A 25,561-nucleotide genomic window follows, 5' to 3' on the forward strand; every position below is an offset into this window, starting at 1 on the left:
CAGCTTCCCTCTTTTATCAAAGCAGGCAATCACCTTGATTCTATTCAGGTTGTGAACTCCTGGCTGACCACTAAAGGGGTAGTACATGCCTTCACTGTGCTTAATCTCCATTGACAAAAATTTGGAATGTCCAGGACAATCTGTAGCTACTCTGTGTAGTGGGAGAAGGCTAGAAGATTTTCTGCTTGTATCTCCTGAAATTTACTACAAAGTCCCAGTACCTTATATATTAGAGATGATAACTATGGATATTAAAGCCTTTGGGCTCTCCAAGTTTTCAAAGCTGAGCAGTCTGCTACTAAAACAGAGACACATGTAAAGATGGGTCAAGTTATTAGCAATCATAAAATGAACAGTGATGTCCTTGAGCTTCTCTGCTGTGAGAGCTGTTAGTATGACACCTTTCCTTTGTAGTGTATAGAAACTGCTGATTGAATAAAACATGAGCTGCAAAATTATCAACGGCCCTGTACTTTAAACTGGATGGAAATGAACAGGTATATTGCCATTATGAAAAAGAAAAACCAACATCCCTGAAAATGAAGAACAGCATTCTGAAAGGCTGGTCCCATCATTTATTTGGTCTTAATAATTAACAGTTACTAAGGAGGATCTTCTGTGATGCAATAAATTCCTTGGGCCAGACTGAGACATGCCCTTGTATGAGTGAAGGAAGTGCAAGAATGCTCCACTCCTGTACAGCACCAGCAGAAGTCCAGTAGCAATCCCAGGAAGCTCACCATCCCGCCACAGTCAGCAAATGGTCCAAGAGGGCACGGGGGGAGGCAGGCCCGAGTCCCCACCACACCAGCCAGAATGGGCCTCGGGCACCAAAAGAGCAACCTGCTCCTTCCTCATGAATGGTGCAGAGTGTGCAAGATCTATGCTTACTGTGCAGCTCTGGGAAATGGTGTCTGTCTTGAAACAATCTGTCTGGATGCTCCCTCATGTCGCTGTGCAGCCATGTAGCCCCTTAAACACTGCTTTATGTACAACTGCACAGATCTGGCCCTTGGCAACTTAAGTTCATTCCTCACCATTGCATTCTTCTGAAATACTATTAGTAGGAACCTACAAAATCCTGGTAATAAGCCAAACCCTGGCCTCTTTATATATGGTAAAACTTCCGGTGACTCAAAAGGGAATTTTCCCCTGTAAATGCAGGATCAGACCCTCTTGGAGTATTACTATATAAAACTGGACAATTAATGGCAGATTTATTTATTGTAGGTCTGTGCAGACTTGTGCCAGATCTGGTGCCAAATCCAGCACTCTCTCCTCAATCTTTACTTGAATTTAATGGGAATTTTATTTGATTAGTAATTGAGGAGGGACTATAGGATTTGGTCCTCATATTTTACTAATGGAACAAGTCAACTGTTGCTATAAATATTACAAAGGCAGATTAAACTGAGGAAGAATTAAAGGACAACTCTGCTATTGCTAAAATATACATTCATGTTCCTCTTGTATTAAAATGAAAAACAAAAACATCCAAAACTCCATGCAATAAAAGACCATTTCTCAGTTTAAAAAATGCTCATTGTTTTGAAAATATGCTCATGGTTGTAGACTGGTCTGATGGTTGGCTGTACTCAAGTCATGTTGACCTGAATAGTCTTTCCTACACTCATTGGGAAAAAATAATCACTGCAAGAGAGCACATTAAATATCAAAGACTAAGCCCTATGATGGCTACTGCATGTTTTGTTTCTATTCTTTCAGTCCAATATTTGTGTAGTATCAGTTACAGTAGCTTAGTGTAATTGTCTTTCCTGCAGAAAATACAGATGTTCAGTATAACCAATGAAAGATATCACCCCTTCTCATTGTAAAACCTGAAGGAGTGGGCTCAGGTAGCGAAGAAAACTGTGAGGATCCGTTGCAGCGGGTTAAATTCCTCCCTGGCCAGAGCTGCTATAGGAACAAAGAAGCTACTCAGTGTGCCCTCCAGCTCCAGGAACCCTGCTCACCAAGATAAAATTCCACATGTTGGGCAAGGGCACTATGTGGAGCAGTACAAATTACTCCTTTGTAAACCAGCACACAACATGGTGCAGATAGCATTAGTCAGTTAGTGAACTGGACATATGCCCTAACTGGCAGATAATGGCAACATGGGGCTCCACAAAGGAACTTAGGCATCCCAACACCACGTGTTGCAATGCCTAACTTTTAGGCACCCAGTGAACTCTGCAGCCCCAGGTTTGGTGCCTAGGCACCTGTATACAACGCATGGAAGACTTAGGTATCTAAGAATGGGATACGCAGAAGTCAGCACACTGGTGGGGAGCCACCTAAACTAGCCAGTAGTCCAGTCCTGGGGGAAGAATCTGTCTCTGCTTGAGATTCTCAGTTGTGAACCCTGTCCAGGAGTTAGGCACCTAAGTTCTTGGATTTTTTTTGGCAAGAAATGCCATGGAGGCAGCAGTGACCTACCTTATACCCAGTAGCCTGGTGGTTAGGGTACTAAGACTGGTGTTCAATTTCCTCCCAAAAACCTAAGAATAGCCCTACTGGGTCAGACCAATGGTCCATCTAGCCCAGTATCCTGTCTTATGGCAGCGGCCAACGCCAGATGCTTCAGAGGGAATGAACAGAACAGGGTAATCATTGAGTGAGCCATCCCCTCTCATTCATTCCCAGCTTCTGGCAATCAGAGGCTGGGGACAGTCAGAGCATAGGAAGCCTGACGATCTTGGCTAACAGCTTTTGATGGACCTAACCTCCATGAACTTATCTAAATCTTTTTTGAACCAAATTATAGTCTTGGCCTTCACAACATCCTCTGGCAATGAGTTCCATATGTTGGCTGTGCACTATGTGCAGAAGTACTTCCTTTTGCTTGTTTTAAACCTGCTGCCTATTAATTTCATTAGTTGACTCCTGGGTCTTGTGTTATGTAAAGGAGTAAATAACACTTCCTTATTCACTTTCTCCACACCAGTCATGATTTTATAGACCTCTATCATATCCCACCTTAGTCATCTCTTTTCCAAACTGAACAGTCCCAGTCTTTGTAATCTCTTCTCATACGGAAGCTGTTCCATACCCTTAATCATTTTTGTTGCCCTTCTCTGTACCGTTTCCAATTCTAAAATATCTTTTTGGAGATGGGGTAACCAGAACTGCACACAGGATTCTAGGTGTGGGCGTACCATGGATTTATATAGTAGCATTATGATATTTACTGTCTTATTATCTATCCCTTTCCTAATGGTTCCTAACATTCTGTTTGGTTTTTTGACTGCTGCTGCCTGATGTACAGAAGGGATTTGAATTTGAGGAGAGTGCCCTCATCACTGGATTATGGGATGTTCTCTTATAGGTCTCTCTCAATCTTTCCTGTTGAAGTTGTTCCACTCGGAATAAATAATTAAACTCACAGTGGGCTAGTCCAGTAGTTAGGGCATTCACTTAAGAGGTAAGAGACCCAAGTTCAAATTCCTTCTCTACATCAAGCAGAAGGGGGAATTGAACCCAGGTTTCCCCCAGGCTGAATATCTCCTAACCACTGGGCTAAAGGTCATAAGGGAAGCCACCCCTTTCGCCTTTCCACTCTGGCCATTGGGTGTGGAATTAGATGTGCTCTGAGAACATCTCCCACCTTGAACCCTGCAGGCAAGAGGCAGGACAATGCCTAGTTTGAAGATCCCATTGGGGTTAGGGTGAGATACGTGTCTATCTCACAAGGCTGTGTGCATGTTCACGGACAGTAACTCAGGCACCTATGGTGCCTCCAGGGTTAGCTGGCAGCTGAGCAGGGCTTTTGAGGATCTTAGTCATGTCTAAAAGGACTTAAGTGCCTAAGACCAACTTTTATGGATCTGGGCCATAGTGTACAGAGCAGCAGAAGAGCCAATCCAATGCTCAACAACATGAGAGAGCGAGATAGTCCACTTTTGTGAGGCATGCAAGTATTAGAAGTTTCCTATTCCCGCTTCTCCCTCTAATGCATCCATGCAGCAGAAGGTGGTGTGACAGACCGAGGCCAGTGGGGTACAGGAATCTGGTAGAGGGCAAATATACTGGTCACTGGATGAGTAGTTTTCTGTTCCCTGAGTGACCAGAGCAGGGGCTGCACTAGAGTAATCAGGAACCTGCTAGAACTAATCAGCCTGTCTGCCTTAATTGGAACACCTGCAGCCAATCAAGGCAGGCTAATCAGGGCACCTGGGTTTAAAAAGGAGCTCACTCCAGTCAAGGAGGGGGAGAGCCAGAAGAGAGAAAGCGTGTGTGTGAGTGGAGCTGAGTGTAAGAGGGAGTGCTGCTGGAGGATTGAGGAGTACAAGTGTTATCAGACACCAGGAGGAAGGTCCTGTGGTGAGGATAAAGAAGGTGTTTGGAGGAGGCCATGAGGAAGTAGCCCAGGGAGTTGTAGCTGTCACGCAGCTGTTACAGGAGGCACTATAGACAGCTGCAATCCACAGGGCCCTGGGCTGGAACCTGGAGTAGAGGGTGGGCCTGGGTTCCCCCCAAAACCTCCTAACTCTTGATCAGACACAGGAGAAGTTGACCCGGACTGTGGGGAAGATCACTGAGGTGAGCAGAACTGCAGGACCCACCAAGGTAGAGGAGGAACTTTGTCACAGTGGGCTCTAGCTTAGCGTGTGAGGGAGACATTCAGTCTCATGTAACATTTAAAAATTTAATATGTACAACAGCAGATTTTTCTAATGCTTACATCCAGTGAGATATAATTAACAGTGCTAGACAGACACTATGTAAATATGTGTTCTTATTTTACTTACATAATTTAGCCTTCTAGCCAACTGGGGCCTTGTTTGAACAATACTGTACTGCTGATATGTGTACAGTCTTATCTGGAGTGATCGATTCCTATTTTGAGTTATCTGTAGGATTCAGAAAAGCAGAGTTGAACTCCTAGTATGCGCACCAGTGTACCAATACATAGAGCACGTAGGGTTTTAAGATATGAGGCTATGTCTACACTGCACACCTTACAATGGCATGGCTATGCCACTGCAGCTGCACCATTGTAAGGTGTATTATGTAGCTGCTCTTTATCATCGGGAGAGAGAGCTCTCCCAGCGACAAAATAAACCCACCTCCAATGAGGGGCAGTAGCTTCATTGCCAGGAGCATGGCTCCCACCAACAAAGCGCTGTCCACTCCAGTGCTTTTCGTCCTTACAACTTTTGTTGTTCAGGGGGTGTTTTTTCACACCGCTGAGCAACAAAAGTTTTTTACGATGAAAGTGCCAGTGTAGCCTAAGACTAAACAGTCTGGGTTACACTGGTATCATTTCAAAAAAATACATCTTGCTTTATTTGGCACAATGGTCCTGGATTCTCACTGACTGGCCAGCAGGCCTTCTGGTTAGAAAGCAGTCCTGTATTAAAGAATGTGGGTAATGCAGTCCTGCTCAGGCCAGCCATGCAACCATTAGAACCAATGTCCACCAAAGGATACATGGAAACATAAAACATCCCAGAAAACCTACACTTTGTCTTCCACCAGGGCCACTGTGCTGAAATAAGAGGGTATCTGTCCTTGGGTGATTATAATTCTCCTGAAGTCTTGCTACCTGCTGGAAGGAGGACAGCAACACAGGTATCATGAACATACTCAGCACATCCTTCTTTAAATTTATATCTTTAGTGGGCCAATTTCTACTTTCAATTACTCTAAATTTATAGTGGGGTAACTCCATCAATTTCAATTGAATTATTTCAGGTTTAAATTTTAAGTGAGAGCAAACTTTGACGCAGTAACTTTTAGAATGCCGAATCTTGGACTAGTTATGTAAAATACATGCTTCACTGGGATTACATTTAAAATAAATGTACACTTAGGGGAGCTTTTTATATTTTAAGAGATTGGTACTTAAAAAAAAAAAGCAGCCAACTCCTTATTCAACTTTTAAAAGTTATAGTAACTTCTATTTTTCAATTGAAGGGAAATTTCAATTGTTTGCTATGAAAGTGTGATTAATCTGAGACATTACTGATTTAAAACAAATCAAGCCATTATTGGAAGTCAAAAATCCCACAATGTTAATGAACATTAATAATTGTTTCAACCACAAGCAAGTCAAGAAATTAGAACTGATACTTCATATAGCAAATTTGATATGGCTATATTCTATTAAAAATGCTGAGATTAAACTGGAAGACTGGAGCCTCTGAATTATGGGGAAATTGGGATCTGGATCACAACTTTGTGGCTCAGGCCCATCTCTAGCACATGTACCTGAGTCACATTCAGTGGTTAGTATGGTGCTTTTTGTTAGTCATCTCCCACTTACCCTGGGGCAATCCACCTCCAACAGAAGAACCAAAGCAGTAACATTATGGAATGAAAAGGCCAATTTTTTGCTTATGTGGCTATTTCTTTGTGACCAAAACAGCTGTTCAGAAGTGACCATTTCTCTCCTTTCTACAGTGCACGAGTAACCTCTGCATTTAGTAACTCATAGGAATCAAGTGAATAATCTAAAGTGAAGATGAATACAATGAAGATATTTAGGGTGAACCTCAAAAAGTTGACTCAGTATAGAAAGCATTAAACAAACTAGAGTCTGCAAAGCTGAGCTGGAAGTCACATAAGCACAGGTCTTTGTATGAGATAACTAGCACTTTCCATTTCTGGACAGGTAGCCAATATTGTGAAGATAACCACTCCCAGTACATTTGTCATATCCCTGGATGTGGTTGCAGCAGGAACTAGGAAGTGAAGCAGTAACAAACCCATCCCCCCAAAATCTTTGTGGTTTAAAACAGTTGGCTTTCATTTGGGGGAAATGATCAGGTAGGTTCTTGCTTTTGGATAATGGTATGAACATATATACTTCAAATACACCTTAATTATGGAGGTTCATTCTGTTGTGTGTGCACCACAAAAAGCAAAGCAAAAGACAAACACATAACAATAATAATAATAATATTATAATAATAATAATAATAATAATAAAAGAAAATCCCTGAGAGCTGGTCAAAAGTTTTCAGACAAAACATTTTCCCCCCTGTCAGCAAACACCATTTTGTCAAAAGTCAAAACTTTCTGGAGGAATGTCACTGTCAATTCAATTTTGTTTCAAAAATAAAATCAATGAAGCATTTCAATAATCACAAAATATTTCTTTTCAGCATTTTCGGAACACTATTTAGATTTTTCATTTTCAAACTCGCTTATGTTTTGAAATGTATTTTGTTTTACATTAAACAGTTTTTAACCTTAGAGTCAAAATAAAAACAAAATATTTCTGTTGATTTTAAAACCTCTCCAGCAGTGACACTTTCTTGCTTTTGAATACAGGAGATGATTGCAGGCAAGGAGTAACGAATGGTAGCAAAATTATTTTCTTTCTTAATTATTATTTTCTCTTTACGCCTGACACATTTCTGCTGGCTTGTGACATTTCCCCTCTGTCGTTTGTGGAAACCTTCTTGCTGTAGTAAAAACTGCAGCACAGATAAGATTGCGCAGTGCCTGTGTTTTGTCGCTCAGATCTCAGCAGCCACAATATTCTTTCCTTCACGCTATATTTGCATAGACCTGCTGTACTGCGTGTTTGTGGTCACCTGCCACCTAAAGGCACCCACGCCCAACCACACACCTGTAGCTGCTTTCCAGTCACTATAGGCATTAGCCCCCTGCTGCCACAGGAGAATTCCCGGGGCTAAAGAGTGTACACGAGACAGGCTGTTACCTACAGCCAAAGGTCACCTGCTTGCAGGCTTGGAACAACTACGCAGCTGACCACGTTTAAGGGGATGCTCCCGTGCACGCGGCTGCTGCCAAGAGCTGTCCTAAGCAGTCGCAATAGCCAGCCACCCTCTTCTGCTTGTGCACCTGCCTGGCCGGCCAGCGCTTGCGAGGGGGGTGGGAAAGAACGTTCCCCGGATCCGCCTCCCCTCTGCAGTCAGCAGCTCCCTGCCCGCCGCCGGGGGTGGGGGAGGGAGCGTGCAGCGGCCAGGGCTCTGCTTAAGCTGGAGGGCGGGGGAAGACAAGGCGGAGAAGGAGCCGAGTGAGAGCGCGGAGCGAGCGGCAGGGAGCTGGATACCCTGGACAGCGCTTCGCTTCTCTCGCCCGCCCCAGCGCCCGCCTGGCCACCGCACCCCTCTCGTCCGCACCATGGTGAGTGAAGGGGCCAGCCCCGCGGGGCTTGGCGAGCCGATGGAGCCCAAAAAGCGGCTGGGAAGGAGGGAGCCGGGCAGCCTCAGCAGCTCGCGGCCGCCGCGCTGCGCTCGCTCCCTCCCATTGTGCGGGCAGGGAAGGGCTGGGGCCGGGGGCGCACCCCCGGCTGCAGCGGGACCCGCTCAGCCCTCGCAGGCAGCGGCTCCACCTCCCCCCTCTCCCCCGGAGCAGCCACACCTGGCCCGGCCACTCCGGCCCGTGCCCGCAGCCCGTGGCCACACGCCCCCCCCCCCAGCGGCGCGCTCCTCTCCCCGCACGCCCAGCTGGCAAGTGCCCGGGAGCGCGGGGAACAAAAGGAAATGGCTGGTGTGTGTCTGCAGAGGGGGCACGTGGGGGAATCGGGCTGCACCCCCCACCCGAGCTGGCAGTGTGCAATTCACACGACATGGAGCCTCTCCAGCCTGGGCAATGCGCCCCCAGACCCTGCCCAGCTCCCCGTCACGGCAGGGGGCCCCAGGACTTACCCCGGGGCCCCTGCACGAAGCAGCCCGGCGTTGGTCCCCTGCGATTGAAGCCTCCCCTGTGGAGAGGCGGTTAAACCCTTTGGCCTTGATCCACCGCGCCACTGGCACAAGGCGACCCTAAAGCCGGCTTAGCCCTGCCGGATTGCCCCCAGAGGAGAGGATTGCGCGGGTGGGGCAGAGCTCCTGTGCCACCCCCAGCCCCTTCCTGGGGCAAGTTCAGGGAGGATGGCCAGGGGAAGGGCTGCGTGGCTGGGGTATCTCTACTGTCCAGCAACCGTATAGCTGGGGTCTGAGGGAGAGTAAAGGACATTTTAAATCCTTTCTCCCCCCTCCCACCTCCAACCCCTCCAAAGTAAGATCCCGGGTCGGATCAGAACAACTCCAAACTGAGGAAGTTTAGATCTGAATTTGGGATCTGAGTTCATCTTAACATGGAATCAATTAATTGTGCAAGTTAAGTTCCTGGAGCACTCAATGTCTTCATTTCATGTGTAGCTCCCTCTAGCCACCCCACTATCCACAGCACTTGAAGGGTTTGAGGATTTAGGTTTCCTGATCTTCATTAGTGGATAGAGCATTAGTGGGTTGAGATTCAGAAGACCTGGGTTTAATTCATGGCTCTGCAACTGGCTTATTAGGTGACCATGGAGCAGTCAAGTCCCTCTGCATGCCTTGGTTTCCCCAGTGGTTAAATTAGGATAATTGACCTCTTTTTAAAACTTCCTTGAGATCTAAAACTGAAGAGTGCTGTAGAAAACTTGGCATTAGTATTGTGGTTATTTATATAGTGTGACTCTCTCCAATTAAGTGTCACAGAGCATTTTAGTTTGTATTTAAACTAGTTTGGATTAAACCTAGAATGCCAACTTGCTTTTGTGGTTTATCTGAAGATGAAAGGCCAGTAAATGTTCCTCATGAATATCCCCGGGTGTGATTTCAGAAGGAGAAACAAAATGAGAAGGAAGACTCAGGCCATGTCTACACTACAAAATTATGTTGACCTATCTTACATCCACAGCCACAGCAGTTATTAAATTGTTTGTGTCAGCGGTGAGTGTCCTTACCAGGAGTGCTTGTATCAGTTGTATTGTCAGTATGGGGCACATTGGGATGGGTCCTGAAAGCCAGTAACAGTCAGTGTAAGCAATGCAGTGTCCACACTGTCATTGTGTTGACCTCATTACATTGACCTTGATTCTACACCACTCAGGGAGGTGGTATTATTAGATAAGCATAGTGAGGCACTTATATCAGCAGGAGCCAAATTTAAGTGAAGAGACTTTCACCACTAGGTTGAGACAAGACAGCTTACATCAATCTAACCATGTAATGTAGACCAGGCGTTAGTCACAATGCCAGTATGTGGTTGTAGGTTTGCATTTAGTTAAAGCCTCAGACCTGCCCCAATAGAAAGTCATTAGTTAACTTAGGGGAGGGAAGGAGTCTTCTACTTCAAGGACATTTGGTTAGCGTTTCACCTGTGACACCTATAAGGCCTAGATTGACAGAAAGGAAAGCTCAGCTTCCCAAAAGTAATCTAACAAAGTTCCTGAACAGTATTAAAGTGAAAGTCAGTATTTTGGACCTGCACTACTTTGACTGAGAGTCTGTCAAGTGTGTATTAGTGTTAGAGATTCTATTGTTTGAATATTGCAACAAATTTACTGCCACAGTCCTTTCTGAAAAAAAAGTGACTGGTTTTATACATAAAGAAAGGTTAATATAATGCATAGCTTCAATTCCAGTTCTATGGATTTCACAGGGTTCACTCTAAAGAAACACAGCAATATAAAAACCTATTAATCTGATTTTACAAAGTTCTTAAACCTAAAACCTCAGTCTCTACTAATTCCATCTTGAAATTGAGTCTTTAATTCTGCATCTTCTTTATTGCCAAGTATTCAGACTAATGTGCACACATTATTGATTATTCATGAAGGTATGTTAATACACATTTCTGCATTAATCATGCATAATACAGTTTTTAGGGGAACAATTTTTTCATGAATATAAACAGAATAATTTTAACACTCACTTTTGGGATGCAGAGTGTGAGAACTACAAAATGAAGCAATTCTTGCACCCACACTGCAACTGCGAGGATATTCTTATAACATATTACTACTTTGCATGTATATAGTATATTCTTCATAGGAATCCAAAGCACTTTAATAACAGTAATGAATTCAGCCCCACATTAGCCCTGTGAGTTAGGGCACTGTGACCCATTTTACAGATTAGAAGAGTGAGCGACAGGGAAGTTCAGTAACTTGTCAAAGGTCCCATCACAAATTTGTGGCATGTGCTTTATCAACAAGACTGATAAAAAGTAATCTCACATGCATTAAAATAGTTTGAAAGCAGGTGTTTCAGCCATATGTGAGGTCCGGAAAGACAGTCGCCACTTTTGAAGGTGTATAGGCCATTGAAATGAGCGAGTTAAAGAACTAACTTGGTTCTCCCTTTGAAGGGTTCATGTATCCAAATGGTGTGTCTTTAAAAATGGTGTCCAAGTGATCCTTTGTGAGTCTTGTTTAAGTTGACCACTTAAGGGCCTGACTGTACCTGACTCGGTACCTAGGAAGGTAGGAGGGAAACACATGCTACACTCACTGAATGGGTGATAGAGACGGTGCTCGTAAGGTATACTGCTTGAGAGCTGCAGGAGGAATTCCGATTGCAGTACTTACAATAGTGAAGAGCATGGCTTAAAAGCCACAGTCCTGCCACAAATGATTAACCCTTTTCCAACAAAGCTTTTTAAAGGGTATTAGGTTTGATCCTGCTCCCATTGAAGTCAATGGGAATTTTGTCTTTGTCTTTAACAGAAATCAGATCCAACATCTGCTGTATTTTTAGACACAGATGCATATGCAGCATTCAAAAAGTGGGTCTGATTCACCATACCATTACTCCAGTTTTGCTGCAGTAACTGTTGAAATCAACTCCAGTGGAGTCGCATTGTGCCCACAAGACATATATTTGCACATGAAAATGATTATGTACATGGGTGGATATATTTTGCAGTGTCGCCTATGTATAATGAATATGAAATGGAACAGTTTCATTTTCCTTATATTACCCAGATATATTCTTTGCATAAGCTCTTTAGTAAAAGCCAATCTACAATCAAGGATTGACACAAGATCATTGCATTTCTTCTGCATTGTAGGGATAATGGGTGATAATTTCTCAAGGAGGAGGAATAATTTGCCCTCCATACTTGTAGAGTATATAGACATTAGAATTAATAACATAAGTTCCTGTAGTTGTGCAGAACAAAATTAAGCCAGTTCCAAATCTCAGTAATGCATTACTTAGAATACAGTGATGATGATTGCAAGTGAGCCTCATGTCCCAAAGAATATTGTGCAACATGTAGTGATGGAAGTATGAAGGTAATGATGTACAATACAATTAGCCAGGTGTGCAGAACTGGTGAATCAGGTCACAGAACTCCCACTGAGATTTTCTTGATAATCAAAATTAAACACAGCTGTCTGAACCTGCCAAAGTGCTTCATTTTTTTTCTCATTTGAGAGCTGATTTCAGATCAGTCACATTGGTATAAGTTTAGAGTAACTCAAGTTACATCAGAGCAGTTACTTTGGATTTCCATTAATATAATTGATATCAGAGACTGATCCTGAAATTCTTTTCTGGTTCACACAGTGGTTAAATTAACCTTTGAGTGAAAATGAATGGGTCTTTGGATGTCTGTCATCAGTATATAGAAGGCCAAGCTCTGAGTCCCATGTGGGTTTGGTATGTTTCTGTAAGCAAATTTTATCTATTCTTCAGCATCTGTATTGATCTGTAAGGAGGTGTTCCAATTTCATTTCTTCTCACAGAGCTACTTGCATTGCAAAAGGACTCGGCCTAATGATAATGACAGGGGAAAAAAAACTCAAGTAGTATAAAAATTCATATTTTAGTATCAAGATGTGGGCACATGCAAAATGTAATAAAAATACTTTACTGTGGTTTGCTTTTTCATCAAGAGTGAGGAAAAAATTAACTTTAATGGGAGCACGGTCAGGGCAGAAATCTTGCCCGAATAAAAATCCCCATTGGACCAAATTTATTTCTGAAGTAAAAGATTTATTCCTGGTGTAATTTCAGACTCAGCAACTTCAATGGGATTTTTGCCAGAGAAAAGACTGTATGTCATTTGCCATTGACTTCAATGGGGGAAAAAAAAACCTAGGACTTTCCTGAGAAGATCACTATGTTGGCTAAAATATAACTAGGACTGTTGATCCATATTTTGGTGGTGATGCTGTCTTGCAGACTTCAGATGAGTCAGGGATATAGTGCCAATGCTGTAATAGTGAACAGGTGCCTTAAAACAAGCGTGGTAACTCAAATGATAATGACTCAAAGCTAAATGTGCTACCATAGCTAATCAAAAATCAATGGAGAATATGGATTATTGCCCAGAGAGTAGTGAGCACTAAAACACTGTTCTTCTATCTTTTTACACTGGTGTACAGGCCAGCAATTTTATTAGGTGTCCTACTTAGGAAGAAACTTGCAGCCATGGAGCACACATCTGCTCTCACTTGAGTCTAGTGTCATTGACCTCACTGTTGTTGGGTCAATGTGATAGAGCAGAATTTGGCCCACGCTGTAGAAAAATGCTTATTTTTTCCTTTTATTTTGTTGAAGAAGCAAATCTAAATATAGGAGGTCAGACTAGATGATTATGATGGTCCCTTCTGTTTTTAAAGTCTATGAGTCTTTGAGCTTTTGCTACATTTTGCCTACACTGAACTCTTGGTATGAAGCAAAGGCTATGCTGGGCCGGATCCTTCTCTAGTATAACTCAGTATAGCCCTACTGACTTCAGGGGATATACGCCAAGTTACATCAGTTGAGAATCTGGCCCACAGTCTTGAACTCTGAAGTTGTAATGCTTAGTTGATTTGTCTCTTTCATTTGCTTTGGGTCAACTTTGACTTTCACAGAGCAATAGGTGTGTAATTAGGTGGTGTTTTGTAGCACCTTGTGTACACAGAACATGAGTAACACTGTTAAGTCTGATCATGGGGATGGTTCGCCAGTGCAGAGCTCTACTGGATATGGCCATGGCTGTACCCATCAGGTTGGCAAGATCTGACTCTACAGGAACCACCAGTCATCAACCTGGGCTTTTCAAAGGGGCCTAAGAGAATTAAGTGCTCAATTCTGATTGGAATTCAGTGGCAATTAGGTGCTTAATTCCCTTATGAGTCATTGAAAATGCCAGCCATCAGGTTTGGGGTATATGTCAATGGACAATATGCAAAGCTATTATGTAAGAAAGGCTGCACTGAACATGAGCAGCCTCCTCTCTGTAGGCATTAGGAAAATATAATAAGAACCCAAAAATCTTGTCTCATAATCCATTAATGTTTCTAAATTGCTTTGTGACACTCTAGTAAAGAGTGCAGCTGAAGGGTACAGTAGTATGCATTTTATAATACAATGCCTTAGCCATTTTACCACAATGTGCTGTAAACTGGCCATTACCATGTGCTCTGTGCACATCCCATCTCCATGCACTAACATTCTTAGGCATTTATACAATGTACCATCAAATGGGAGAAAGAGATGGGTTTCTGTTTGCCAGAAACTATCCTGGCAGAAACCCAGTATTCACACAGGACCCACGGCAAACAAAGATGTCTCTCAGCCTATTTCTGAGTTAATCAGCCCCACCAGTCCTTCCATTCATAGAATCATAGAAGATTAGAGTTGGAAGAGACCTCAGGAGGTCATCTAGTCCAACCCCCTGCTTAAAGCAGGACTAACCCCAGATAAATCATCCCAGTCAGGCCAGGCCTTAAAAACCTCTAAAGATGGAGATTCCACCACCTCCCTAGGTGCTTTACCACTCTCCTAATGCACTAGTTTTTCCTAATATCCAACTTAGACCTCTTGCACTGCAACTTGAGACCATTGCTCCTTGTTCTGTCATCTGCTACCACTGGGAACAGCCTAGCTCCATCTTCTTTGGAACTCAAAGTCCAAGACAATGTATCAAGTCTACACAAATTGTTACATAAATGCAATGTATCTTTTACACACTTACACTCAGGGTAGGTCCATACTTACCCGCTGGGTCGACATGGAGAGTTCGACTTCTCGGAGTTCGAACTATCGCATCTAATCTAGACGTGATAGTTTGAACTCCGGACGCGCTCCCATCGACTCCGGAACTCCACCACCGCGAACGGCGGTGGCAGAGTCGACGGGGGAGCCGCGGAGTTCGATCCCGCAGCGTCAGGACGGGTAAGTCAGTCAAACTAAGGTAGTTCGACTTCAGCTACGCTAGTCACGTAGCTGAAGTCGCGTACCTTAGTTCGACCCCCCCCCAGTGTAGACCAGGCCTCAGAAACCACAGTGGCATAGGAATATTAATGGGTGAGGATCTGTTTGGGTATGAAAAGTCCTTTCTGAAGTTTAAAAACCATCATATTTTAGACTTTACATGGATTTCACAAACAAGAAGGAAGAGATGATGGCAGAATCAGTACTGAACACATTTAAGAGATTATTTATACTGCCTGTCTGCATTATGCATAGAAGCCAGAATTTGGTCCAGTGCGTCTCTGCTGTATTCATAGAACATGCTTTCTCTGGTGGCCAAAAATCTCACTAGTAGTTTTAAAGACATTTTTATATCCACTAACCTCTAGAGTGGCACCTTGACACAAACCCTCAAGGCCATAGGCCCAATTCTCCAGTGCCTTTATAGCTTGTATAGTTATTTACACAGGTAGAAGTGGTTGTAAAGAGGCTACCAGGCTGATCAGCTACCTCACATTGTACAGCTATAAATGGCTACACAAAATTGATGAAACCAGTGGCGAATAAGGCCACCATGACTTTTAAAGGAGATCTGTGAATATTTTAAAGTGAAATAACTGTAGGGTTGTATGCCAAGTGACTAGATAACCTGAGTGACTGAGATAGTCAGCACAAATTATTTTAAATTTTTTATCTGTTTCATGCCTTCCATCAGAATAGTGATGTTCGTCCATCGTTTTCGAAGAAGACCTTGACATCTAGCAGGTTGTGAGCTGTCCACAGTGTGTCCGCAGGTGGCTGATAAGGCCAATACGGGCACAAAATGTTCTGCCACATGTCGGGCAGACATGTGTGGGCACCACTGTTACAACATTTACAGCTCTGGCTTTACGGAGTGCTCGCTTCTCTTGTGCTATAGTTATCCTTCTGGCTTCAGATATCTGGCAGCCTTGATGGATCAGCGAACGCCATGTCGATCGGTCTTGTGCCAGGGTTTCCCAGGAGGTGATGTCAATATCCAGGGACTTAAGAGAGGCTTTCAGCGTGTCTTTGTATCACTTATTTTGTCCCCCGTGCGATCGCTTTCCTTGAGACAGCTCACCATAAAAGAGCTGTTTGGGGATGCGGTAGTCTGGCATCCTTACAACATGGCCTGCCCAGCATGTCTGGGCTTTCATAAGCAGAGTATAAACTGACGGCAGGCCTGCTCTGAAGAGGACTTCTGTATCTGGCACCTTATCCTGCCACCGGATCCTCAGAAGTCTGCGGAGGCATGTCATGTGGAAGTGGTTCAGTTGCCTAGCGTGCCTCCTGTATACAGTCCAAGTCTCACTGGCATACATCAGGGTAGTTGGCACTACTGCTCGGTAGACTTTAAGCTTTGTAGCAAGGCTTATTCCACGGTGGTCCCACACGTTGGTCAACAGTCTGCCAAATGCAGAACTTGCCTTAGCGATTCTGCAGTTGACCTCGATGTCAATTGTCACTGCGCGAGAAAGGGTGCTGCCAAGGTATGTAAATTGGTCCACTGCTTGCAGCTTTTGTCCCTTCACTATGATGGTGGGCTCTTGGTGTTGGGCTTTCGGAGCTGGCTGGTGCATCACTTCGGTTTTCTTTATGTTGATGAGGAGGCCGAAGTTATCGCATGCTGCTGCAAATTTATCCATTCTAGCTTGCATTTCCTGCTCTGATCCAGCATTCAGGGCACAGTCGTCAGCAAAAAGAAGGTCTCTTAGCACAGTCTCCTTTATTTTGGTGACAGCCTGGAGTCTTCGCAGGTTGAACAGTTTCCCATCAGTCCTGTATCTCAGGCTGATTCCCAAGGAACTGTTCTGAAAGGCGTCTGACAGCATAGCTGAAAACATTATGCTGAACAGGATCGGTGCCAACACACACCCTTGCTTGACGCCGTTTGTGACGGGAAAGGCCTCTGAAGCTTCTCCGTGGTCCAGAACACGAGCCGTCATGGAACTGACGTACCATCAGGATGAATCTGTCAGGGCACCCAAACTTCGACATGATGCGCCACAGACCTTCGCGACTGACAGTGTCAAAAGCCTTGGTAAGATCCACAAAGATGGTATACAGTTCACGATTCTGCTCTTGACACTTCTCTTGGAGCTGTCGAACTGCGAAGATCATGTCCACAGTGCCACACTCTTTGCGGAAGCCGCACTGTGTCTTGGGGAGTAAACCCTGTTCCAGGTGGTCAATCAGGCGATTCAGCAACACTCGTGCAAGGATCTTACCTGCGCTAGAAAGCAGTGATATTCCTCTATGATTATCACAGACTTTTCGATTTCCTTTCCTCTTGTAGAGGTGTATGATGGACGCGTCTTTCAATTCCTGAGGAAAGGACCCTTGATTCCAGAAGGACTGGAACAGCTGAGTGAGTTTGTCAACAAGCATTGCACCACCATCCTTATAGATTTCCGCTGGAATCGCATCAGATCCTGAAACCTTGCCACTAGACAGCTGACTGATGGCCTGTAGGGTTTCAGTCTCTGATGGTGGAACGTCCAGGCTGTAATTAATATCCGCCTGGGGCATTCTGTCAATCGCCTCATTATTGATGGAAGATGGGCGGTTCAGTACGGATTGGAAATGCTCAGCCCAACGCTGTAGAATCAGAATAGTACTATAATGGAGAAGTGGTAGTGTGGAGCTCTGAAAGCAGCTCAAAAACCCAGATCCTCTGGGTGGTGGCAGGTTCCTGTGACATCTGAAAATCTACTGGTTCATTAGCTCCAATCACTGTATTCCCATAGAAATGCACTGTCAGCAAAAAGAGAACTGGGGCCCTTATTTGCATCAGGCTCCTAGTTTTACACCAGTGTAATCCCTCTTATGCCCATGGAGTTTCTCTTTGCACTGTGGCAGAAATCAGGAAACTCAGGCTCAAGCCATTCTAAAATGGTATTTCTGATTCTAATGGTTTAAAACACAGCAGTTATTGTAAGGACACAGGTTGCAGTAAATTCTGAGTTTGCTTAAATATAAAGGACCATTTTATTCCCTGGTGTAAGTCTGTTGAAGTCAATGCAGTGACATCAGGGATGAATTTGGCTTAATGTTTCTTAGAGTCGGGCCCCACTATACAGAATGTTTTATTAATCTGTGCATATAACGCTGGTTTAAAAGCTAAGCTGTTGCTAGGCATTTAGAATTAGTTAATAAATCTGATACAGTTGGCGTCCAAAGTATGTGAACAGCGATAGAGTAATACTTGTTAACTGCGAGTCAGGGATTAGTTTGTAAGGGAGCGGAGGCAGGGAAGGAAAGGAAGGTAGGCACCTTGGCTGGGATTGGAATTTACTGACCATTTAGAGCCAGGAAACAAAGGTGCTGGTTTCTTTTTGGTGGCCTCAGAGGAGGTAATTAGTAAATGAGGGGATTTCCCTGGCTTCCCATCCTCAAAACAACCCCTCCCTCTATTAATTTGCAGTCAAGTGTTACTTTGTCTCACATGCTTCAGATTCCACCTGTATCATATTTAACTAACACTAAATGCCTAGCAACAGCTCAGCTTTAAATCATTTTTTTGTGCATATTTCTCCTTGTTTGCAGCCTCGTTTGCTAAAAATGTGGACCACAGTATTTAACTCAGACTGCCTCTTGGTGAGCTTCTTATGGCTTCCTACCCTGCACTGCAACTAGGAATTTGATAATTGCCATGCCGCAGTGATATATTTAAGAGTTCAATATCAAATAAAGATTACATATAATTGTGTAGGTTATTGTTTTTCATCTACTTAGACTAAGACCAGCCAACCAAAAATGGATTAAGGTTATAAAGTCCAGTTGTGTAAGTGTAGGAACTTTACCTCTACTGTTTGCCAGTGTAGGGACTTGGCCCTAGGACTGCAGCAATAAACTTCTTGAAGTGTCTCCATTTCCTACTCCAGTCCATGGACCAGCCACCAGTAAAGTGAGGGAGTACAGGTCCACAAGCTACACCCTTTTAAAGGGTGAAGAAGTAGCTGTGCTGTCATTCTGCTCTTGACTCTTCACTCTCTTTTATGCCATTGGGATTCCATTGAAGTCAATGAAGTCACACCATCATAAAGTTGGTTTAATAGTACAGAATCAGTCCAAATGTGTCAAAATATTGTGCTTTGTAATTTGGGTTCTTTCTCTCCTTCCAAGCCTCTGCTTTGAATATGGGAGGGCTTGAATCAATCAATTTCCACTAGGGCTCCAACCATCGCTAGTACTTTTGGAGTTCAGTTGTTGTGGGCACTGGGCAGGAGTGGGAAACTTTTGCAAGTTTCTGTAATTTAGACAAGGCCTTAAAAATGTGTTTAAAAATACTCTTATCTCTCATAAAATTGTAAGTTATGTTGGATTTTATTATAATATCTTCTAGTGGATATTGGATGACGCTGGAGCTATTTCAATTAGAGCTGGTTGGGAACTGAAAATTTTGTTCCACAAGCAATTCCAACATTTTACATGTTTCCCCCCTCCCTCCATTGTAAATCTGAATGAAATGTCAAATTTCAAAATTGATCATGAAATGAAATTTTAGAAAAAAATTGTTTTGGGACAATGTAAACACTGTTTCATTTTAAACTTTTTATTTAATATAAAAGAATTTAAAAAAAAATCAGTGTCTTATTTAAATGCTTCATTTCTATTTTTACTTAAACAAAATTTCATTGAAAATTACATGGTCCCGTGGAACATTTAGATTTCAGTGGATAGAATTTTTCTGATTTGGGGGAAAAAAACATTGTCAGAAATTTTTTAACCAGTTCTAAAAATTCTATAAGGAAATAAACTCTTGTGCAAGTGGTGTCTACTAGACAATGACGTGATCTTTGTGATAATCAGACATATATTTAGCAATGTATTAATATTGGAAGCTTCTGGTAAAATGTTCTAGAGGTTGTAGAAATAACATGGAATTATAACTTACTAGCCAAGGCAAATATTATGCTTTTTCAATCAACACATGGGACTACGAACTCTTAAAAACTGGATTTTGTTTGCCTGTGGAATGAGACCAACTGTCAGAAAATGAGAAAGTTCACATGTCCCAGATTTAAAAGATTAGTACATTTGGTATGGCAGATGCTTTATGAGCATTTTACGGATAAGATTAGTGACAAAAGTTGAAGAATTTTCAATTGCTAGGGAGGAATTTTTCCTCTTATACAAAGGAAGACAGTTGTAAAAGTGATAGTATATTACAAAGGAGCTGTTGGGGGAATGGTATGGCAGACTAGAATTTTGGTTTTGTAAAAGTGTGTTGCTTGTCTGTAGTTATTTTTTGTGTGGTATTGTATCATTGTTAAAAGAAATAATGACCAGAAATAGTTCCATTTATAGTGCATGTGCTTTCCATGGATTTTATACTTAAAGTTGAGAGTGAAGAAAATTCAGCAAAGCCAGGTATAAGTTTCACTGGTCCGTATAAGTCGTCTTCTTGCCTGTGTAAATGGCTAATTCTGTCATCAAGTAACATACAAGCCAGGAAATAGGAGGCATGGGCAATGGTTACTCCAATACACACAAGAGTAAGTCACATATACTAAAGGAAAAAAACTAGTCTTTATTAGCTTTCTTCCTTGGCAATAGTATCACGTGCAGAATAAGTAATCTGATTAAGTTACTTTGTTTTAAAGGGAAGGGTTGATTTCCTTTAACTCTGTCAATTCTTGTCTTCATCGATGGTGAGATGGTTTCAGTTCAACACTTCGAATAATAGAAGATTAGAGTTGGAAGAGACCTCAGGAGGTCATCTAGTCCAACCCCCTGCTCAAAGCAGGACCAACCCCAACTAAATCATCCCAGCCAGGGCTTTGTCAAGCCTGACCTTAAAAACCTCTAAGGATGGAAATTGCACCACCTCCTTAGGTAACCCATTCCAGTGCTTCACCACCCTCCTAGTGAAATAGTTTTCCCTAATATCCAACCTAGCTTCTTTTCCACTTGCTTCTTTTAGTTTTTAATGATACAACAGACCCAAATAAGTGTTTAGAAATAGATTTAAGTCACTACTAGGGCCATAGTCTACACTGATCAGGTAAATAAGGAAATGCTATTTCCTTTTAATCACTGTCAAAAGGCAGATACTAGGATGCTCTGTTACAAGAGTCATCACAGTAGTGTCAGGTGGTTTTAACATAGATTGTTAAACCACATGTACCATAGACACATCTCTTCATGGCTTGGCAACATGTATTATGATTATGCCTATGTGCCACATATCTACCCTGTACTTACGAGTGACCTGCAAAAGCGGGGGGGAGGGGCTTTGTGCTCCTTTCTACTTTTTTATGATAGAAGAAGGCCAGAATGTTTTTTCTTTCTCCCCAGTTTGGTTTTTACTTTAAAAATTCAGGTCTCATCTAGCCTATTTTTCCTGGAAAATTTTATGGACAGCTGGTCAGTTTGATATCCAAACTAGACAACAGGGAGATCTCCCACAAAGCCACAGGATTTGGAGCCCTCCCTCACTGAAAACCTTGCATTCCTTGTAGACGTTAAGTGCAGATCTCATCAATCTGTAGATATGAGTTATGGCTGGCAAGTTGTCCCAGGGCCCAAAGGCACTCATATCCACAGCTCCATCTGGAGGTGGCCTCACCAGATGGAGGACAATGAGAAGTATTTAACTTTGGGGACTTGTGCTTTGACTGGACAAGAGATATACTAAGAGAGTTTGTTCAAGCTGGGTAGGAGAAGATACTTCCAACTCCTATCTGATGATGGGGGGGATGGGAAGAAGCAAGGAGAAGGGGGCTTGGCAGGAGAGTGCAAAATTCTCAATTACAGGATAAAGAAGCCACATGAAGCAGTGGATTAAAAATACTCACAATGGAAAGATGCACAGGAAATTTGGGCAGGAGAAAGGAAGGGAATGGACTGGCCAATGTTAGAGAAGAAGAACTGGTGGATAGAAGGCACCATGTTTCATAACACAAACCATGCACAAGAATAGAAGGTTCTAAGAGATCTCTGACCCCTGGATTGGAATACTGTGATGTGGTGAGGGAACTGAGGCAGGAGAAATGCTTGTAGGGTTTACTTTTTGTATAGCTCGGTGTATTTTGTATGTGATTAAATAAAGAGCAATAATTTGTTATATGCTGCACCTACCATGTGGTCCCTTGAAGATGTAAAGCAGGAGGCTCACACCGTGGGTGGGATTCTGGGAAAGGGTGTGTTTTAGCTACAGGAGAGTCTGAGGGGTCAGTGCTGATTGCCGGTGCTTGTAGCTTTCAGGATGGGTGCTGGATAGAAGATCTGAACCCCAAGAGTGTGCCTAGGGACCCCAAGAGGGAAAGTGGCTAGAATCTGTTCAGACTCTGCAGGGCAGGGAAGGGGCTTAACACCTGGGAACTCAACTTTTGAATCCCATCCCAGCAATCTGATGAGCAGAGAGAGTGTAACATTCTGGGGTGCAGTCCAGACCAGTGAGGGGTTGCCACCACCTGCCCTGTAACCCCACATGCCTCAAAATGTTCCGCTGCTATGGATCTCTTGACTAGATGCTTCCAGCCAGCAGACAAGCATGAAGTATCCTGAGTTTCTAAGCAGCCTGCCTACAACACAACAGCCCCCCTCTAGTCTTTATCATCAGTCACCATAGGCAGGAGTGACCTCAGCACACTCCCAGTTCTGAATTTTCCCCAAACCATGTATTCTGCTGTTTCTAGCCCTCTCCTGGAACATTTAGAGAGCTATTAAAGTCGTTTGTTCCTTTAAAGTTACGGTACCTAGCAGCTTGCTTCATTAAGTAGAGTTAACAGTCACTTTAAATCAAACAGCACTGGTAGGGTGACCAGATCACAACACTAAAATATTGGGACACATTGAGGTGCTGTCAGCCCCGCCCACAGTCCACCCCCACTTCTCCCAGACTCTGCCCCCACTCTGTCCCAGGCAGTGATGAGCTGCCAAAATCTTAACAACGGGTTCCCTATAAAAAGTTCTGATTTAACAACGGGTTCCCTATAAAAAGTTCTGATTTAAGGGATGTGCGACAGCATGTATTTTTTGTACCAATAGGGTTACCATACGTCCATATTTTCCCAGGAGGTGATTAAGAACCGAAAAGCCTGACATGTCCAGGGAAATACAGATGTATTTTAACCCTACCTAAAGTTCTTTTTTAAAAAGATGGGGCTGAACTAGAAATGAGCTCCGTTTCAAATGTGTGGGTGGTGATCAAGGACAGTCTCAATTTTTGGGTCTTTTTCTTATATAGGCTCCTATTACCCCTCACCCCCGTCACGATTTTTCACACTTGCTGTCTGGTCACTCTAGGGTGTGCACATGTGTGGGTCCCAGCTGCTCCCTGCCCCCCCCCCATTAAAGCAGGTGTGCAGGGTTACTGCCCTGGGAACTGCAGGGCACCAGTGGATGTGGGGCTGGCTGCAGATAGGGGCGTGGGGCAGGGCTAGCTGGAGGCAGGGAGTGACACGGGCTGGCTGTGGGCAGGTGATGCAGACGGGCGGGCTGCGGGTGGCTGCGGGCAGGGGGCGGCTGTGGGCAGAGGCTGGCTGCAGGCAGGGGGTGGCTGTGGCAGGGGCTGCGGGCAGAGGGTGGCTGCGGGCAGAGGGTGGCTGGGGGCGGCTGCAGGCAGGGGGCTGGCTGGGGGCAGGGACTGGCTGGGGGCAGGGGGCTGGCTGGGGCTGGCTGGGGGCAGGGGGTGGCTGGGGGCTGGCTGGGGGCTGGGGCTGGCTGGGGGCAGGGGGTGGCTGGGGCTGGCTGGGGGCAGGGGGTGGCTGGGGCTGGCTGGGGGCGGCTGCGGGCAGGGAAGGCGGGGGAGGGGCGCAGATACTCACACGGGGGGAGCGGCTGGGAGCAGCAGGACGCAGCCGGAGCCCCAGGGCCAGAGGTCCAAAGAGCAGCAGCAGCAACAGGGCCAGGAGGCAGCTCACATGGCTCTCGCAGCACAGCGCAGCGCCCCCCGGCGGCCGGGAGGAGGAATTACAGGGTTCCCAGGCAGAGCCCATCAAAGCTTCCCTCGCAGGGAAACTAGTTAACAAGCGGTTCTAAAACCGCTTCTAAATTTAACAACGGGTTCGCGCGAACCCGTGCAAACCGGCTCCAGCTCACCCCTGGTCCCAGGTCTCGCCCCCTCCCCGCTCGCCCCCTCCATGCCCTTCCTCATCCTCCCCGGTCCCCTACTGGTTTGCTGCATCCCTCCTCGGTCCCCCACCCACCGCTTGCCTACTCACTCCCCGCCCACCCCTTGCTTGTCTCTTCACCCCCCCACCAGCTCACCACTCACCCCTCTGCCGGGTGGCTGCTCACCCACCCCCGCTTCTTCCCACCCAAGCATCTGTCCTCGCTCTGCCCCCATTCCACCCCCTTCCCCCAAGTCCCCGCCCTTGCCCTGCCTCTTCTCCGTCTCCTCCCCCGAGCACGCCGCATCCCCGCTCTTCCCCCCTCCCTCCTGGAAAGTGCTAAGCGCTGTCAAACAGCTGTTACGTGGCAGGAAGCACTGGGAGCGGGGGAGGAGCAGGGATGTGGTGCGCTGAGGGGAGGGGGGGAGAAGGAGGCGAGGAGGGGGGAGCTTGGCTGCAATTTTCCCCCATGGGTGCTCCACTGTTATTTGCTTTCTATTTATAGCTTACATTACATCCTTTTAATATAGCTATGACATCACCGAGCTGGGGTACACTGGACTGGTCAGGCCAGCTAAAACTCACTGCCAGATAGCAGTGAGCCACTGACCCTCTCACACTGGGATGCTGTTAGGATTATAGGGGGCTTGGCGCAGCTCCTGGAGTCCTGTGATTACATGAGACTCAGTTTTCAATTTTTAAAAAGTGTGTTTCTAGTCCTCGTGGTTGTGGGGGGGGGAAAGCTGAAACCTGTTGCTCCAAAAGTCTCAAAAACCAGAGGGCAAATACAGAAAACCCAGAAGTATTGGCTTAAAACTCCTGATGGGAGATTTTAAACTAATCTCATGAGTTTGGAACCTGATTGAAGATTTTTGAATGCTTGGGTTGGGCAATACTGCATTCTCAGCATGGGCCGAGGACTGAACCAGGGGCATGACGTCAGATAAATCTGGGAGAGGGGCAAAGTTGCATGAGCATATAGAACATGACATGTGATTATGTTCTATCCTGCAAAGCCAAGGGAGAGGGGAGGCAAAAGTGGAGCATATAGACTTGAGAAATGTTGGGTGAGGGTGAGAGCAAACTAAGTTCTTGGTGGTGGGAGCACAACTGCCCCCCTTGCCCAACAGCAAATGATTTTGCTGCCTGGAACCTGAATTACTATCCACCCTTACATGTGTTCCACCAGACGACAACAGGCATGTAGATACTGCAAATTTCGCCACTCTGCGTCATCTCTGTCTCTGCTACCCCTGCTTTTAGACAGCATTTTGGTCAGCACAGGTCTCAACTCTTCCCTTTTCACTCACAATTCACTGTGGACTCGATTCTGCCATTTTTTTCAGGTTGAGTAATCTGGTCCTAGATGAACGAATATAGGGGTGTGAAAATAAAAAAGCAGTTGCTCTTGTTACATGGTAAAGATTTAAACCTTGTTTGTAGTAAGAGTTATGTTAATAATGAAGTAAGTTCAGTTTGATTAGAATGTGGCTACATCCAAAACCTGCTGTGGGCTGTAGTTTGTGCCTGATTCAAAAGGATACATGAATTCTTGCATGGAAATAT

The 25,561-nt window shown here is 44.6% G+C and overlaps 1 protein-coding gene and 1 long non-coding RNA gene across 2 annotated transcripts in view; one reads left to right on the top strand and one right to left on the bottom strand.

The window, feature by feature from the left end:
• Positions 1–4,730: 4,730 nt before the first annotated feature.
• On the bottom strand, positions 4,731–19,907 carry LOC123364605. Its single transcript, XR_006577178.1, has 4 exons — positions 19,834–19,907; positions 6,269–6,455; positions 5,465–5,551; positions 4,731–4,853 (listed from the first exon to the last, which is right to left on the bottom strand). It is a non-coding gene; the product is annotated as an uncharacterized LOC123364605 (long non-coding RNA).
• ELOVL2 (ELOVL fatty acid elongase 2) overlaps positions 7,983–25,561 on the top strand; it is a 90,665-nt gene continuing 73,086 nt past the window's right edge. Inside the window, exon 1 of the mRNA XM_045006850.1 lies at positions 7,983–8,100. Coding sequence (XP_044862785.1) covers positions 8,098–8,100 — 3 coding nt within the window. The 5' untranslated portion in view covers positions 7,983–8,097. The remainder of the gene's footprint in view (positions 8,101–25,561) is intronic.

The sequence above is a fragment of the Mauremys mutica genome, chromosome 2 (assembly GCF_020497125.1).
Source record: "Mauremys mutica isolate MM-2020 ecotype Southern chromosome 2, ASM2049712v1, whole genome shotgun sequence".
In the NCBI taxonomy this organism is placed as follows: Eukaryota; Metazoa; Chordata; order Testudines; family Geoemydidae; genus Mauremys; species Mauremys mutica.